The sequence below is a fragment of the Oryx dammah genome, unplaced genomic scaffold (genome assembly GCF_014754425.2).
Source record: "Oryx dammah isolate SB20612 unplaced genomic scaffold, SCBI_Odam_1.1 HiC_scaffold_4, whole genome shotgun sequence".
Lineage (NCBI taxonomy): Eukaryota > Metazoa > Chordata > Mammalia > Artiodactyla > Bovidae > Oryx > Oryx dammah.
This window is the reverse complement of record NW_024070188.1, coordinates 27,036,812-27,052,420: the sequence shown is the minus strand read 5'-3', so window position 1 is coordinate 27,052,420 and position 15,609 is coordinate 27,036,812. Positions and strand designations below refer to the sequence as shown.

Sequence of the window (15,609 nt, the reverse complement as noted above, 5' to 3'; positions counted from 1 at the left end):
AAATATATTTTAACTATTTTTCTTCTATGTGATTTAAAAGACAACTGCGTTAAGCAATAATTACAAAACTGTGTTTGTGAGCTTATAATGTACAAAGATGTATGCACTTAGCCACTATGCAATAACACACATGTTAAACTCATGTCAAAATCCCTATCATGTTGGGGCTAAGTCATCCAGGTAATATAAAAAATTATTCAATTCAGAAACTGCATACTTTCTAAAGTTCTACTAAGCAAACCCTCAATAAAAATATGAAGACTGTAAATGAGTTTCAGAGTTACGTTTTGTCAGCTTCTGCACAAGAAACAATGAACAAAATAAAAAGGAAAGTACGAGAAGTACAAAGTATGAGAAGCTATTTGCAAACCATTTATCTAAGTGGTTAGTATCCAAAACATATCAGGAATGTACTCAACTCAACAGCAAAAATCATCAATATCATTATTCAATTCAAAAATGGGTAAAGGAACTGAACAAGGACTTCTTCCAAAGAAGAAGATACACAGATGGCCAGCAGATACATTAAGTGTACAATGTCATTAATCAAGGAAATACAATCAAAACCACAGTGAGATATCACTTCACATCTATTAAAATAACTATCACCATAAAGACAAGATGCATCAAATGTTAGTGGGGATGTTGAGAAAAGGGAATCCATGGATTCCTCAGAAGATATATAGAATTAGATTTTCATTTCCTAATAATCAAAACCTTAAATTTCAGCTATTTACCCAATTAATTCATGGACACTGAATTAATGCTGTATTAAATTATGGAACTCTAGCAAAATTGCATACCAGTGACATTCACATTGGTTGAAATAATACTCTATGAATTTTAGCCAGTTAAAAATCAATTATCAAATGCTCACTCTGGTAGGGCACTATAAACACCAATTTATAATTAATGGAAAAATTACAAAATGAACACTTTAAACAATAAATTTATATTCTAAAGCAAACTAAGGATTATACAGAACTTTGTTGTTTATTCATTGCTTTATTCAACAAGCATTTATGGGGCACCTGCTATGTGCCAGGTACTATGCAAGAAACTAGGGACAAAAAGACAAGGTCCCTACCCCCAAAGTGTACACAGCCTAGTGAGAAGCTCCCATTCTGAAATTAAAGAATTTATGAGTAGAAGGGATCTTATAGTTCCCTTATTTCAATATAAGGAAACTGAGACTCATAGCTAGTTTAAACCACAAAGGCAAACAGACACTCAGGTCTACAGAAATCCTCGTGTGTTCTTTGCACTATTCATTTTCTTACGATTAAGAGTGATGATGGAGTGCTTCAATGTGAGTGATCTACAAATAAGGAGCTGTGAGTAAAACATGAGATAGTTACCAAATTAGAGACAGAAATGCCTAATGGATCTGGACAATATATTTAATAATTTAGAGACAGAAATTCCTAATAGATTGGTGATATCATGATAAAGGCCCAATAAGAAACTAAAGCACTAAAATAAGAAACTGAAGAACTAAAATAAGGTAATATAATATTAAAACTTCTAAGCCATAATTATGATTTTGCCTCTGCTTACTGATTTGTAAAATGGAAATACTAAAAGTACTTATTTCATATGATTGTTAGGAAAATTAAATTAATACTTAAAAGCACTTAGTAAGCACAGTACCTGGTAAATACTCAGGAAATGTTAGGTGTTCTTATGCACAATCATTTCTTAAATGTACAGGTGTGTCATATAAAAAAAGAATGATCTTTCTGTAAGGAATTATCCTATTATTATGATAGTCTTATTTTTTTAGCAACTAGCAAAATGTAACACTAAAACATGAACTCTTCAGAAAATGTTTAATATGCACACTATCTAGCAGTATCACCCCCTTCTCTATGAAGACATGTATCAGTCCTAAAATGACAGGAAATATAGACATTAATTAAATTACTAATTTAAATTAATAGTTATACTCAATTATAAATTAAATCAATTTTAAAAATCATTCAGTTCTGTATTCTTAAGATTATAAATCCTAAATATAATTAAGAGAATGTTCAAAGATGACTTTCAAGTAATTAAAAGGTTTATGCAACTTTTCTCGTAGAAAATTTTCTTAAACTAACATCTTTGAAATAACCATGCATTGTATGTATTAATGAAACATTTATATTAATATCACCCAATATCAATAACAAAATAAACATTTATGTCCACTTACTGCAATCTCTCTACAAGCCGACATAGATATTCCTGTGCCTTCAATTTGCTTCAATGCATATTCTTTTTCATCTTTTCTGCATAGGAACAAAAAAAATTATTTTTTTCTATATATTTTCAGATTCAAAATGATAACTATATGAAAAATGAAAATGCACTAGCCTCAGGGATATGTAAACGCTCTCACTATGTATGCATGCATTGCTTATTATTTCTGATAACATTTCAATTATAAAATGTGAAATACCAAAAGAAATTCATGTCACAATGAAAACATTATATAGAGCCAAAACACAAACTACAAAATTGAAATGGAACAGGATACTAAACACTAGTTTCAAAAAGTAAACAAGCATAAATATAAACTCAAGCATATTGTAAGATAATTCTACTGTCTTAATTATCTGGAGTCTATGAAAGCATTCTGTTATAAACATTAAAAATAAATGACAGATGTAAACGTCTATATTTATTCAAAATAATTTCATAGTATAAGACCCATGTAATAAATAGAGGAGTTATAGAAAAATGTTGACCCACTGTGTGTGTGTGTGTCACTCAGTCGTGTCTGACTCTTTGCAACCCCATGGACTATAGTCTGTCAGGCTCTTCTGTCCATGGAACTCTACACACAAGAATACTTGACTGCTCTTTCCTCCTCCAGAGGATCTTCCCGACCCAGGTACCATACCCAGGTACTCCTTACCATCTGAGCCACCAGGGAGGCCCAGCTGACCCACTGAGGCACACTGGTTTTCACCAAGGATAGGCAACATTCAAAAGCCCTAAGGCCTCGATCAAAAGCCTTGGAAAGACTTCAAAACTAGCCACCAACACCTCATTCTCAAGATCCCTAGGAAAAACTTGGTAGTTACAGTGACTTTTCCAATTAATGGAGGTAGGATTAGGAATTCTGGGAGACTCTGGTATCAGTAGTTACCAGGGTGCTTAACCAAGGGAAGACAGCAGCTCAGTAATGGGGATACCATCCATAAAAATAGTATCAGTGAGTGTCCAGTGCAATGAGCTATCTTCAGAGTACCAACAACAGGACCAGCCAAAGCAAGGCCCCAGATGAATGTAACAAATGTGACTCCTATCACTGTTTATTCTGACAAGAGGAGTATAACCCATGCCCTCCGAGTTTTGCCTTTGATTATATTAGAGTTTCAACAATGCATCATCATATCATAAAGATTTTGTCAAATGATAGTACCTAAGTAGTGCCTCAACGTCTTACTTACCTATTGCTCATTTTCCCCACTCTGTTTACTAGCAGATAAAGCAGTTTAAGAGTGTATTCATAATATGCATTTTAAAACATCATTTCATGTGCATTTTAAAGATTTTCACAATCACCTGTACTTTGGGCAAATAATTTGAGTTATGGTTATTTTTTCCAACAGTCTGAATATTATATACATTTTTCTTCCAATATATGGCATTCAGGAAACAAGCAGCATTTTGATAAACAGAATTTGCACCACATGTCAACAGACTGTTCTGCAATTACTAAAATGATAATCATGAAAATCATTAGAAACATGAAAAATGTTTATCATACACTGCTGAGAAAATATATAAATTATACTGTATTAAAAAAATACACACACTCAGATATATGTTGAAGGTGAAAAGTGAAAGTGTTAGTCACTCAGTCATGTCAGACTCTTTGTGACCCCATGGACTGTAGCCCATCAGGCTCCTCTGTCCATGGGATTCTCCAGGCAAGAATACTGGAGTGGGTTGCCATTGCCTTCTCCAGGGGATCTTCCCAACCCAGGGACCGAACCCAGGTCTCCTGCATTGTAGGCAGACGCTTTACCTACTGAGCCCCCAGGCTTGAAGACCATTGAAGGTGATACAAAAAAAGAAAAATAGTTGTGTTAAGATATAGAAAGTTACATTAACCAGCTTTAGTACTAATATCATATTGTCTCTTAAATTAGAGGGGAAAAGAAAAAAAAAATAATTTGACACTTTGAAAACAGTTGACTATTAAAATAATCTTTAGTATTTTCAAAGTAATATCTTAGGCATGCTTCAAAGACATGTCTTAAAGAGCAACATCACAGATAGGGAAAGCTTAAGTGATCCCATTTTCCTTTTCTTCTATCCTGTTTCCTCCAAACATAAAACTAAACGTTTTTCAGACCACCAAGAAGCCACTAAGAAGTATCAACACCAGCAGCAGGTGACTGAATATAATTAAAGCCAAATATCCCCCCCACCTTGAAAATATGTGTGGGTATGCCTGTGAAAGCGTTTGTGTCTGACATGCTTAACACAATGCTTACAATGCAAATTTCACACAATCAATAAATTTACCATCAGGTATCTACTACTAAGTATTTAATTAAATAAATTCCTAAAGTTAAAAACTATTTCTGACAAAATCTTCACATGAAATTATACTTTTCTTTTTAAGGAAATATTCCAATCCTCAGTTCCCTAAATGAAGTGCTCCAGAAGCTCATGTAATTGCATAGTTTTATTTTTAATACTGTAAAGAATATTACACAATCTGGATAGGTTATTGTTGCTATGGAAACTATAAGATTTTTGCAGTAAGTCAAAAAGTGCAAAATTAACACATCACATTAATGACTTTTGAATTTCACATCCAGGCTGTCAAAGGAATTTGAAAGCTTGAGCAGAATAGATTGAAGCATAGGCCTCTTGCTCTGAATTATATGGATAGGATCTATGAACAAACCCAGTAATTATTTCACTTAATAAGTTTAAATATAACTTCCATCTGCTAAATTAATAAAATACTCAAAGATCTGCAGACTTAAGGCTTATCTGCAGCTTTTGTGTTGAGAATGAAGGAAGATGCATACATGATTACCAGTTCTCTTCTATGTTAACTGCAGATGATAAAATGAGGATGTGGCACCTCTGAGGTTCACCATATGAAGAACTGGCAGAAACCCAGAGGGCATATGGACTCACTTTCATCACTGCACTATGTCAATGTCAGTCTGTGGTCAGATGCCAATACCTTAGTTATGAAAACTGAAGATCTGTCCTTTCCCACAATGCCCACAAGTATTTTGATGGCTAGCACAAGGGACACAGAAGCTTTATCACTCCCATCCCATGTGAGAGCCCCTCTCCAGGAGGACATGTGAAAATTCACACCCCACAGCTGATATGCTTCAGGCACAGATAACATGAAGTGTCATAAAGGTATAATTTACTCTTTCACCTGAAAAGGCTGAGAATCAGGTGAACCTGGCCTCCGTGGCTAGGACACCCTCGCTTTTAGAGGCAGCTTAATTCTTTCTTAAAACTATTTTGTTTCTAAAATAAAAGAAGTTATTATTTACTATAATAAAGACAGACAAAGTAATTCCAAAGCCTTCAGGGAAACTGCTTGCTAAATTTTAGTGTATATTAGATACTACAGTTAGAGCAACTGCACATTGAAAATAATTAAAGGAGTCTACTAAGTAAATCCAGGTGAATTAAAAGTAAATATATAGTATAAACCTGGTTTTATTTAATACAGAATGCTTTAAAGACATTTCTCCTGGGACTTCCCTGGTTGTCCAGAATCTGAGCTTCCACTTCAGGGGGTGTAAGTTTGATCCCTGGTCGGGGAACTAAGATCCCACATGCCATGCAACAGAGCCAAAAAGAATAAATTAAAAAAAAAATTTTAAGACATTTCTCCTATACATCTGCAATTTGTACCAAAAGCATGCCAGCTTCCTTCTCAGCATTCATCTCACACACACACACACACACACAAAATTGTTCAATGGGAACATTATATAACAACAAAATAGAAAAATTAATTTGGCAGAGACTGGGATTCTATTACATTTTCCATCTGAGACACTATGTTCTGGAAAACTCTTGATGCAAGCAATTCTATAGATAGAATAAAAAAATCAGAAGCACATACTTGTGCAAATTGTAGAAATGGCAGCCTTAAAATGAAAGCTTTATCCCAGTTAGAAAACTAGACTCAGTGGGAACATTTAAATGCAATTCAGGGAAGAACTTCTCAAGCCTCAAGAAGCAGAAGTCATCTTTTGACTGAAATATTAGGAACCAGTTTAATGAAAAACATAGTCTTATATCTTTCAGAAATGCTCAAACTTGGTATCCAGCAACCAGTCACTTTTAGCAAGCTGAAGAATCATTCAACAGCCTGTATGCATGAGTGCAGTTAAGATTTGGCCAAACCTCACTTGTTATAATTAGACATGTCCAGGGCTCTCTGGCTCCTATCAATAATACTACCAGCTGTCCAGCTCAGCCTGGGCCATCTTTGGTCCTAAGAATGTATGACAGACAAAAAATTTAGAAGACTCTTTTAAGAAAAGACGAGGGAGGCAAAAATCACAATATTGTAATTAGCTTCCAATTAAAATAAATTTTAAGAAAAAAAGAAAAGATGAGGGAATTCAAGCTCAAGCAAAGTCGAGGGAAATTTTTCAGTCTTCAAACTACAGAGTTAAAATCCTTTTTGCTTCGAAGGAAAACAGAAGGTCCTTACTATTTTATTGTACATCAAGCAACAAACAAATGGAGAGTCAATATTTTACATTCCAACACTGTGCCAAATTCTGAGGATGAACAAAATTAGAGACTAGCTACCTGAGACATCACAGAGTTCACAACCCACCTGGAAAGAGATTTTGAGCGAGTAGGAAACATAAACAGATAACTCTGATACAACTGCCTCTGTGCCCAAGACATATGCACTATAAGCACAGAGAAAATGCCACTGGTACTTAAGGAAGATAACTACAGAGTAATGCCGTTGAAGGAAGAGTTTCCTGGAAAGAGAAGGGATGATGGGAGGGTCAGAGAATTTCAGGCAGAAGCAGGGCATGAAAAAACTAACAGAGGCATATTCAGGAAATAGCCGGTATTCAGTATAGCTGGAAGCTGAGGGCACGATGACAAAGGGCAAGAGATGAGATTAGGTTGGAAAAGAAGAGGGAAGGAACCAGGGAAGTGCCACAAAATAACGTGTGCTTCACATGTAAACAGTGAGAAGCAAAAAGGTCAGAAGGGGCCTAATATGCTACTGAAGAAGGGCAGAGGGCAATAACTAAAAGATCCAGAAGAAATGAAGAGGCTGAGCCAAAGCAGAAACGATGCTCAGTCATGGATGTGTCTCGTGGTGAAAGTCCAAGGTTGTAAAGAACAATATTGCATAGGAACCTGGAATGTTAGGTCCATGAATCAAGGTAAATTGGACTTGATCAAATAAGAGATGGCAAGAGTGAACATCAACATCTTAGGAATCAGTGAACTAAGATGGACAGGATTGGGCAAATTTAATTCAGATGACCATTGTATCTACTACCGTGGGGAAGAATCTTTTAGAAAGAAATGGAGTAGCCTTCATAGTCAACAAAAGACTCTGAAATGGAGTACTGGGTGCAGCCTCAAAAACGACAGAATGATTTTGGTTTGTTTCCAAGGCAAACCATTCAACAGCAGTAATCTATTCAACAGTAACCATTCAACAGTAATCTAAATCTATGGTCCAACTACTAATGCCAAAGAAGCTGAAGTTGACTGGTTCCATGAAGACCTACAAGACCTTCTAGAACTAACACCAAAAATGATGTCCTTTTCATATTGGGGACTGGAATGCAAAAGCAGGAAGTCAAGATACACCTGGAGTAACAGGCAAGTTTGGCCTTGGAGTACAAAATGAAGCAGGGCAAAGGCTAACAGAGTTTTATAAAGAGAACACACTGGTCAGAGCAAACACTCTCTTCCAAAAACACAAGAGACAAGTTTATATGTAAACATCACCAGATGGCCAATATGAAAATGGATTAATTACATTATTTGCAGCCAAACATGGAGAAGCTCTATACAGTCAGCAAAAACAAGACCTGGAGCTGACTGTGGCTCATACCATCAGTTCCTTATTGCAAAATTCAGACTTAAATTGAAGAAAGTAGGGAAAACCACTAGGCCATTCAGGTATGACCTAAATAAAATCTTTTATGATTATACAGTGGAAGTGAGGATTTGATTTGAGGAATTAGATCTAGTAGACAGAGTGACTGAAGAACTATGGACAGAGATTCATTACACTGTTCAGGAAGTGGGGACCAAAACCATCTCAAAGCAAAAGAAATGCAAGAAGGCAAAGTAGTTCTCTGACAAGACTTAACAAATAGTTGAGGATAGAAAAGAAGCAAAAGGCAAGGGGGAAAAGGGAAAGATACACCCAACTAAGGGCTTCCCAGGTGGCGCTAGTGGTAAAGAACCCACCTGTCAATGCAGGAGACTTAAGAGATGCATGTTTGATCCCTGGGTCAAGAAGATCCCCTGGAGGAAGGCATGACAATCCATTCCAGTATTTTTGCCTGGAGAATCCTATGGACAGAGGAGCCTTGCAGGTTACAGTCCACAGAGTCGCACAGAGCTGGACACTACTGAAGCTACTTAGCATGCGTGCATGCATACCCAACTGAATGCAGAGTTACACAGAATATCACGAATAGCCTTCTTAAATGAACACAGACAAAGACATAGAGGAAAACAATATAATAAAGACCAGAAATCTCTTCAAGAAAACTGGAGATTATCAAGGGGACATTTCATGCAAGGATTGGCACAATAAAAGACAGAAACGACAAGGATCTAACAGAAGCAGAAGAGATTAAGAAGAGGTGGCAAGAATACACAGAACTATACCAAAAAAGTCTTAATGAACCAGTTAATCACGATAGTATGGCCACTCATCTAGAACCAGACATTCTGGAGTGTGAAGTCAAGTGGGCTTTAGGAAGCATTAAGATAAACAAAGCTAGTGGATGTACTGGAATTTCAGCTGAGCTATTTCAAATCCTAAAAGATGATGCTTTTAAAGTGCTGCACTCAATATGTCAGCAAATTTGGAAAACTCAGCAGTGGCCACAGGACAGGAAAAGGTCAGTTTTCATTTCAATCCCAAAGAAAGGCAATGCCAAAGAATGCTCAAACTACTGCACAACTGCACTCATTTCACATGCTAACAAAGTTATTCTCAAAATCTTTCAAGATAGGCTTCAGCAGTACATGAACCGAGAACTTCCAGATGTACAAGCTGGGTTTAGAAAAAGCAGAGGAACCAGATCAAACTGCCAATACTTGCTGGGTCACAGAGAAAGCAAGGAAATTCCAGAAAAACATCTATTTCTGCTTTATTGACTATGCAAGGAAATTCCAGAAAAACATCTACTTCTGCTTTATTGACTATGCTAAAGCCTTTGATTGTATGGATCACGAGAAAATGTGGAAAATTCTTAAAGAGATGGGAATACCAGACAGCCTTACCTGCCTCCTGAGAAATCTGTACACAGGCGAAGAAGCAACAGTTAGAACCAGACATGGAACAACAGACTGGTTCCAAATTGGGAAAGGAGTATGTCAAGGGTGTATAGGGCCACCTTGCTTATTTAACTTATATGCAGAGTACATCTTGTGAAATGCTGGGTTGGATAAATCACAATCAAGATTGCCAGGAGAAATATCAACAACCTCAGATGCAGATGATACCACTCCAATGGCAGAAAGTGAAAAGGAACTGAAGAACTTCTTGATGAAGGTGAAAGAAGAGAGTAAAAAAGCTGGCATAAAACTCAACATTCAAAAAACTAAGATCATGGCATCCAGTCCTATCACTTCATGGCAAATAGAAGGGGGGAAAGTGGAAACAGTGACACATTTTATTTTCTTAGGCTCCAAAATCACTATGGACTGACTGTAACCATGAAATTAAAAGACACTTGCTCCTTGGAAGAAAAGCTATGACAAACCTAGACAGCATATTAAATAGCAGAGACATCACTTTGCCAACAAAAGGTACATGTTGTCAAGGCTGTGGTTTTTCCAGTAGTCATGTATGGATGTAAGAATTGGACCATAAAGAAGGCTGAGCATCAAAGAATTGATGCTTTCCAACTGTGGTGCTGAGGAAGACTCTTGAGAGTAGTCCCCTGGACAGCAAGATCAAACCAATCAATCCTAAAGGAAATCAACTCTTAATATGAATTGGAAACACTGCTGCTGAAGCTAAAGCTTCAATACTTTGACCACCTGATGTGAAGAGCCAACTCACTGAAAAAGACCCTAATGCTGGGAAAAACTGAAGGCAAAAGGAGAAGGGGGTGGCAGAGGATGAGATAGTTAGACAGAATCACCAACTCAATGGACATGAACTTCAACAAATTCTGGAGACAGTGAAGGACAGAAAAGCTTGGCATGATGTAGTTCATGGGGTCACAAGAAGTCAGACATGACTTGGCGACTGAATAACATTAGGGGTGACAGAATTTAGTAACTAATTTGATTATGTAGGTGAAGGAGAGAAAGACTGTGACGATGGGTGAAACTTCCATTTGTCTAATTGTGCCAATAACAACTAAGCAGAAAAATGATAACATGAATAGAGACCAGTAAATACAAGATTTTATCCTAATGGCAAGGAAAGTTATGTACAAAGATTAATCTTATTAGAAAGGACTGAGATTAGAGGTATGGAAAACAATTAGGAGATTACTGCAATGAAAGTGTGACAAGGAAAGACCCTAGATTAGCATAACAGAATGTTAGCTTCCAAAAGGGGCTTACGACAATCCTGTTAAAACCTCCTCATGAAAATGAAGAAGCTAGGCTAGCAGCCAGAAGCAGATCTCAGATGAAACCTTCCAAGCACAACATTCTCCAAAACAGAATGGCAATAGTAAGACTGGCAAAAAGAAAGAATACTTGTGATAGTCGTTTTAGAAGAGGAATTGGCAGGACCAAATGAACAAATAATGAAAATTAAGAAGTCTGAATCCAGAATAAGTCTGGGTTTCTGAGTTTGGTATATGCAGAGGATGATACCATTAAGAAGGAGACTCGGGTCACATCTCTGAAGATTCTTCAGCTTGTAAATCTTTTAGCTAGAAAGAAAAACTCTAATCAAAAATAAAATATCTGAGAAGTCCAAAAGGGAGATGCCCTAAAGATGTTTACAGGCTTATTGTGGTGATCATTTCACAATATATACAAATATTGAATCATTACAGTGTTTTACACCTGGAACTAATACTGCTTGTCAATATACCTCAGTTTAAAAAAAAAAAAAATTTTACTGAGGGAGTTTCAGATTTAAAGGACTTGAGCCCACAGATGTGATACTGGATTGGAGGAAGTAGCACATAGATCATTTTTTTGGCACCTCAAAAACAAACTGAGGCAACATGGGAATAAGGAAAGGAGAAAAAGAGAGCAGGAAGAAGAAAGAACAATTTCTGAACTTCTGTCTCACATCCCTTAAAGAACATAATTCAAATTAATGAAATCACCAGAAATATAGTACTCTTTCTCAAAACTGTTTTGGTTATTCAAGGTCTTTTGTTTCTACACAAACTTTTCAATTTTTTGTTCCAGTTCTGTGAAAAATGTAATTGGTCATTTGATAGGGATGGCATACAAACAGTAGACTGCCTTGGGCAGTGTGGTGATTTTAACAATGTTGATTCTTCCCATCCAAGAACATGGTTTACCTTTCCACATGCATCATCTTTTTGTGTATCTGACAGATTTTGAAGAACAGATCTTTTTGTCCCCTTAGGTAGGTTTATTCCTAGGTATTTATTCTTTTTGTTGCGATGGTAAATGGAATTGTTTCCTTAAGTTATCTTTCTGGTATTTTGATGATAGTGTATAGAAATGCAAAAGATTTCTGTGTACTTATTTGAATCTAGCAACTTTACTGAACTCATCGATAAGCTCTAGCAGTTTTCTAGAGGCATCTTTAGGACTTCCTGTGTATACTATCATGTCATCTGCAAACAGTCAGTTTTACTTCTTCCTTTCCAATTTGGATTCCTTTTATTTCTTTTTCTTCTCTGATTGCTATGGCTAGGACTTTCAAAACTATGCTGAATAAACATGGTGAGAGTGGGCATTCTCATCTTATTCCTGATCTTAGAGAGAGTGCTTTCAGCTTTTCACCACTGAGTGTGATGTTAGCTGTGGGCTTGTCAATAATTGTTTTCTTCGAGAAGAATGCTGCCATAAATCAACGTTATATCTCTTTCCCTCAATATGTGATGATTTGGCTTAGCAATTTAAGAGGCTTCCATATCTCACAGAAAAAGAAAAATAAAACAATATGGAATAAAAACTTGGAAAACAAAACTAAAGAAGTATCTATAGTTTTACACTGGTAACTCTGAATTACTCAATATCACTCTATATTCACTCAGCCTAGCAGTACTGAGTCCTTATTTAGAAACTCTTTACAAAATAAATGATAGTGATACTCTATCATATAGCTACAACAATTATCAACACATGGCCAGTCTTATTCCTACTACCTCCACATTTCTTGATTATTTTGAAACAAAACCCAGACATCATATCATTTGACTTGCCATAACAATTCAACACGATAGCATTTTTAATTATCAGGATTTTTAAATTACAATATTCCTTAAAAAATAATTCTAAAATATTAAAAGTCTTGTACCTCAGGGTTAACCGACTCAATTGACATGAATTTGAGTGAACTCCAGGAGATAGTGGAGGGCAGAGGAGCCTGGAGTGCTACAGTCCATGGGGTTGCAAAGAATTGGACCAGACTTAGGAATGAACAACCACCACCACAGGGTATTGTTATTATTTTGTATTCCTCTTATTAACAAATAATGTCAAATAATACCAGCACCTTCTTTATGTTTCATCTGTCATATATTTCATCTACTCATTCTCTAAACATCACCAAAGTACAGTAAAAGTCTATCTTATTCAAGTCAAGTATTCCCTTGCAACATGGAAATCTGACTATTTTTTAACCTCCATTCTTTAGAAAGACTACTTTTATTTAATCTTTCTTAAAACTGATTTATTAATTAATATACTTCTCTTTCTCTAAACAATGTTCATTTTATACTATTTGTTTCATTCAGAATTCTAATTCAGATAAACATTTACTATTTTAAAAGCTCTACAATAATAAAATTTCAGAAACTCTTATTTAATGCAAATTCTTACTGCTCAGAAGTGACTTTAATTAAAACAAACATATCTGCAGTAACGCTTTATGATTCAGGTATCAAAAATAGGGGCTTCTTTGGTGGTCCGGTGGTTAAGAATCCACCTGCCAATGCAGGGGACACGGGTTCAATTCCTGGTCCAGGGAGATTCCACACATTATGAGGCTGACTAAGCCCATGCACCACAACTATTTAGCCCGAATGCCCCAGAGTCCACGCTCTGCAACAAGAGAAACCACCACAATGAGAAGCCAATGCACCACAACTAGAGAGTAGCGCCCACTCACCGCAACTAGAAAAAGCCCGCACCCAGCAATGAAGGCCCAGTGCAGACAAAAATAAACAAATATCTTTTTAAAGTGTTAAGTTTAAAAGATGATGCTGTGAAAGTGCTGCACTCAATATGCCAGCAAATTTGGAAAACTCAGCAGTGGCCATAGGACTGGAAAAGGTAAGTTTTCATTCCAATCCCAAAGAAAGGCAATGCCAAAGAATGCTCAAACTATTGCACAATTGCACTCATCTTACATGCCAGCAAAGTAACGCTCAAAGTTCTCCAAGCCAGGCTTCAACAGTACGTGAACCGTGAACTTCCAGATGTTCAAGCTGGATTTAGAAAGGGTAGAGGAACCAGAGATCAAATTTCCAACATCCACTGGATCATCGAAAAAGCAAGAGTTCCAGAAAAACATCTACTTCTGCTCTATTGACTAGGCTAAAGCCTTTGACTGTGTGGATCATGACAAACAGTGGAAAATTCTTAAAGAGATGGGAATACCAGACCACCTGACCTGCCTCTTGAGAAACCTGTATGCAGGTCAGGAAGCAACAGTTAGAACTGGACATGGAACAACAGACTGGTTCCAAATTGGGAAAGGAGTACATCAAGGCTGTATATTGTCACCCTGCTTATTTAACTTATATACGGAGTACATCATGAGAAACACTGGGCTGGACAAAGCACAAGCTGGAATCAACATTGCTGGGAAAAATATCAATAACCTTAGATATGCAGATGATACCACCCTTATGGCAGAAAGTGAAGAAGAACTAAAGAGCCTCTTGATGAAAGTGAAAGAGGAGAGTGAAAAAAGTTGGCTTGAAGCTCAACATTCAGAAAACTAAGATCATGGCATCTGGTCCCATCACTTCATGGGAAATAGATGGGGAAACAGTGGAAACAGTGGCTGACTTCATTTTTGGGGGCTCCGAAATCACTGCAGATGGTGACTGCAGCCATGAAATTAAAAGACGCTTGCTCCTTGGAAGGAAAGTTATGACCAACCTAGATAGCATATTAAAAAGCAGAGACATTACTTTGCCAACAAAGGTCCATCTAGTCAAGGCTATGATTTTTCCAGTAGTCAGGTATGGATGTGAGAGTTGGACTATTAAGAAAGCTGAGCACCAAAGAATTGATGCTTTTGAACTGTGGTGTTGGAGAAGACTCAAGAGTCCCTGGACTGCAAGGAGATCCAACCAGTCCATTCTAAAGGAGATCAGTTCTGGGTGTTCATTGGAAGGACTGATGTTGAAGCTGAAACTGCAATACTTTGGCCACCTGATGCAAAGAGCTGGCTCATTTGAAAAGACCTTGATGCTGGGAGAGATTGAGGGCAGGAGGAGAAGGGGACGACAGAGGATGAGATGGCTGGATGACATCACCGACTCAATGGACATGAGTTCAGGTAAACTCCTAGAGCTGGTGATGGATGGGAAGGCCTGGAGTGCTGTGGTTCATGGGGTCACAAAAAGTCGACACGACTGAGCGACTGAACTAAATCATTAGCAGATATTTAGGGTAAACCAATTACCTTATATAAACTATCATCTTCCTTTGAGAACTCATGATCTCAAGTTAGACTTACCTGCTACAGAAGGTAAAGTAACATGGAATGTCAGACTTTCCTTCAGAAATGCTTTACCAAGCATGTGCTATGTGCCAGGCTTTGTGCTCTAAGAACAGAAGAAAAAACAAGATGATTCTTTCCCTGGTGAGCCTTTACACTGAGAAACACAAAAGCAAGGCATACAATCTGATAAGCACTATAACAGACGAATGTGCAAAGTACATCAGATAAAGAATGTTAAGCGTTTGATTCTGGTGCAGGGAGTAGATAAAGAGGGATATTAGGTAAATAATTTTCAAAGGGAACATTCCAAGCTGACCTTGAAACATAAGCAGGATTTCATTAAACAAAAGAAGAGGGCTCAGAGCCTTATGGACACCAGAAATGTATGAACAAAGTTTGAAGAGTAAAATCCACATTATACTCAAGAAATCAGCAGAAGACAGGTATAGCTAGAACCCAAAAGATGAAGTAATACATAAAAAGAGCAAAGAAGATGCAATTAGCATAGTCTTGTATGATATACTAAAAAGATAGCATTTTTCCTGTAT

The 15,609-nt window shown here is 36.8% G+C and overlaps 1 protein-coding gene across 4 annotated transcripts in view; it reads right to left on the bottom strand.

Annotated features, from left to right (window-relative positions):
- Positions 1-15,609, bottom strand: part of CDK19 (cyclin dependent kinase 19) — a 171,289-nt gene that overhangs the window by 106,831 nt on the left and 48,849 nt on the right. For 2 of the 4 annotated variants that reach the window (XM_040238494.1, XM_040238496.1), the window contains 2 exons: positions 15,077-15,164; positions 2,195-2,270 (listed from right to left, as the gene is read on the bottom strand). In XM_040238494.1, coding sequence (XP_040094428.1) covers positions 2,195-2,218 — 24 coding nt within the window. In that variant the 5' untranslated portion in view covers positions 2,219-2,270; positions 15,077-15,164. The remainder of the gene's footprint in view (positions 1-2,194; positions 2,271-15,076; positions 15,165-15,609) is intronic. The other 2 variants (XM_040238493.1, XM_040238495.1) reach the window with 1 other exon arrangement.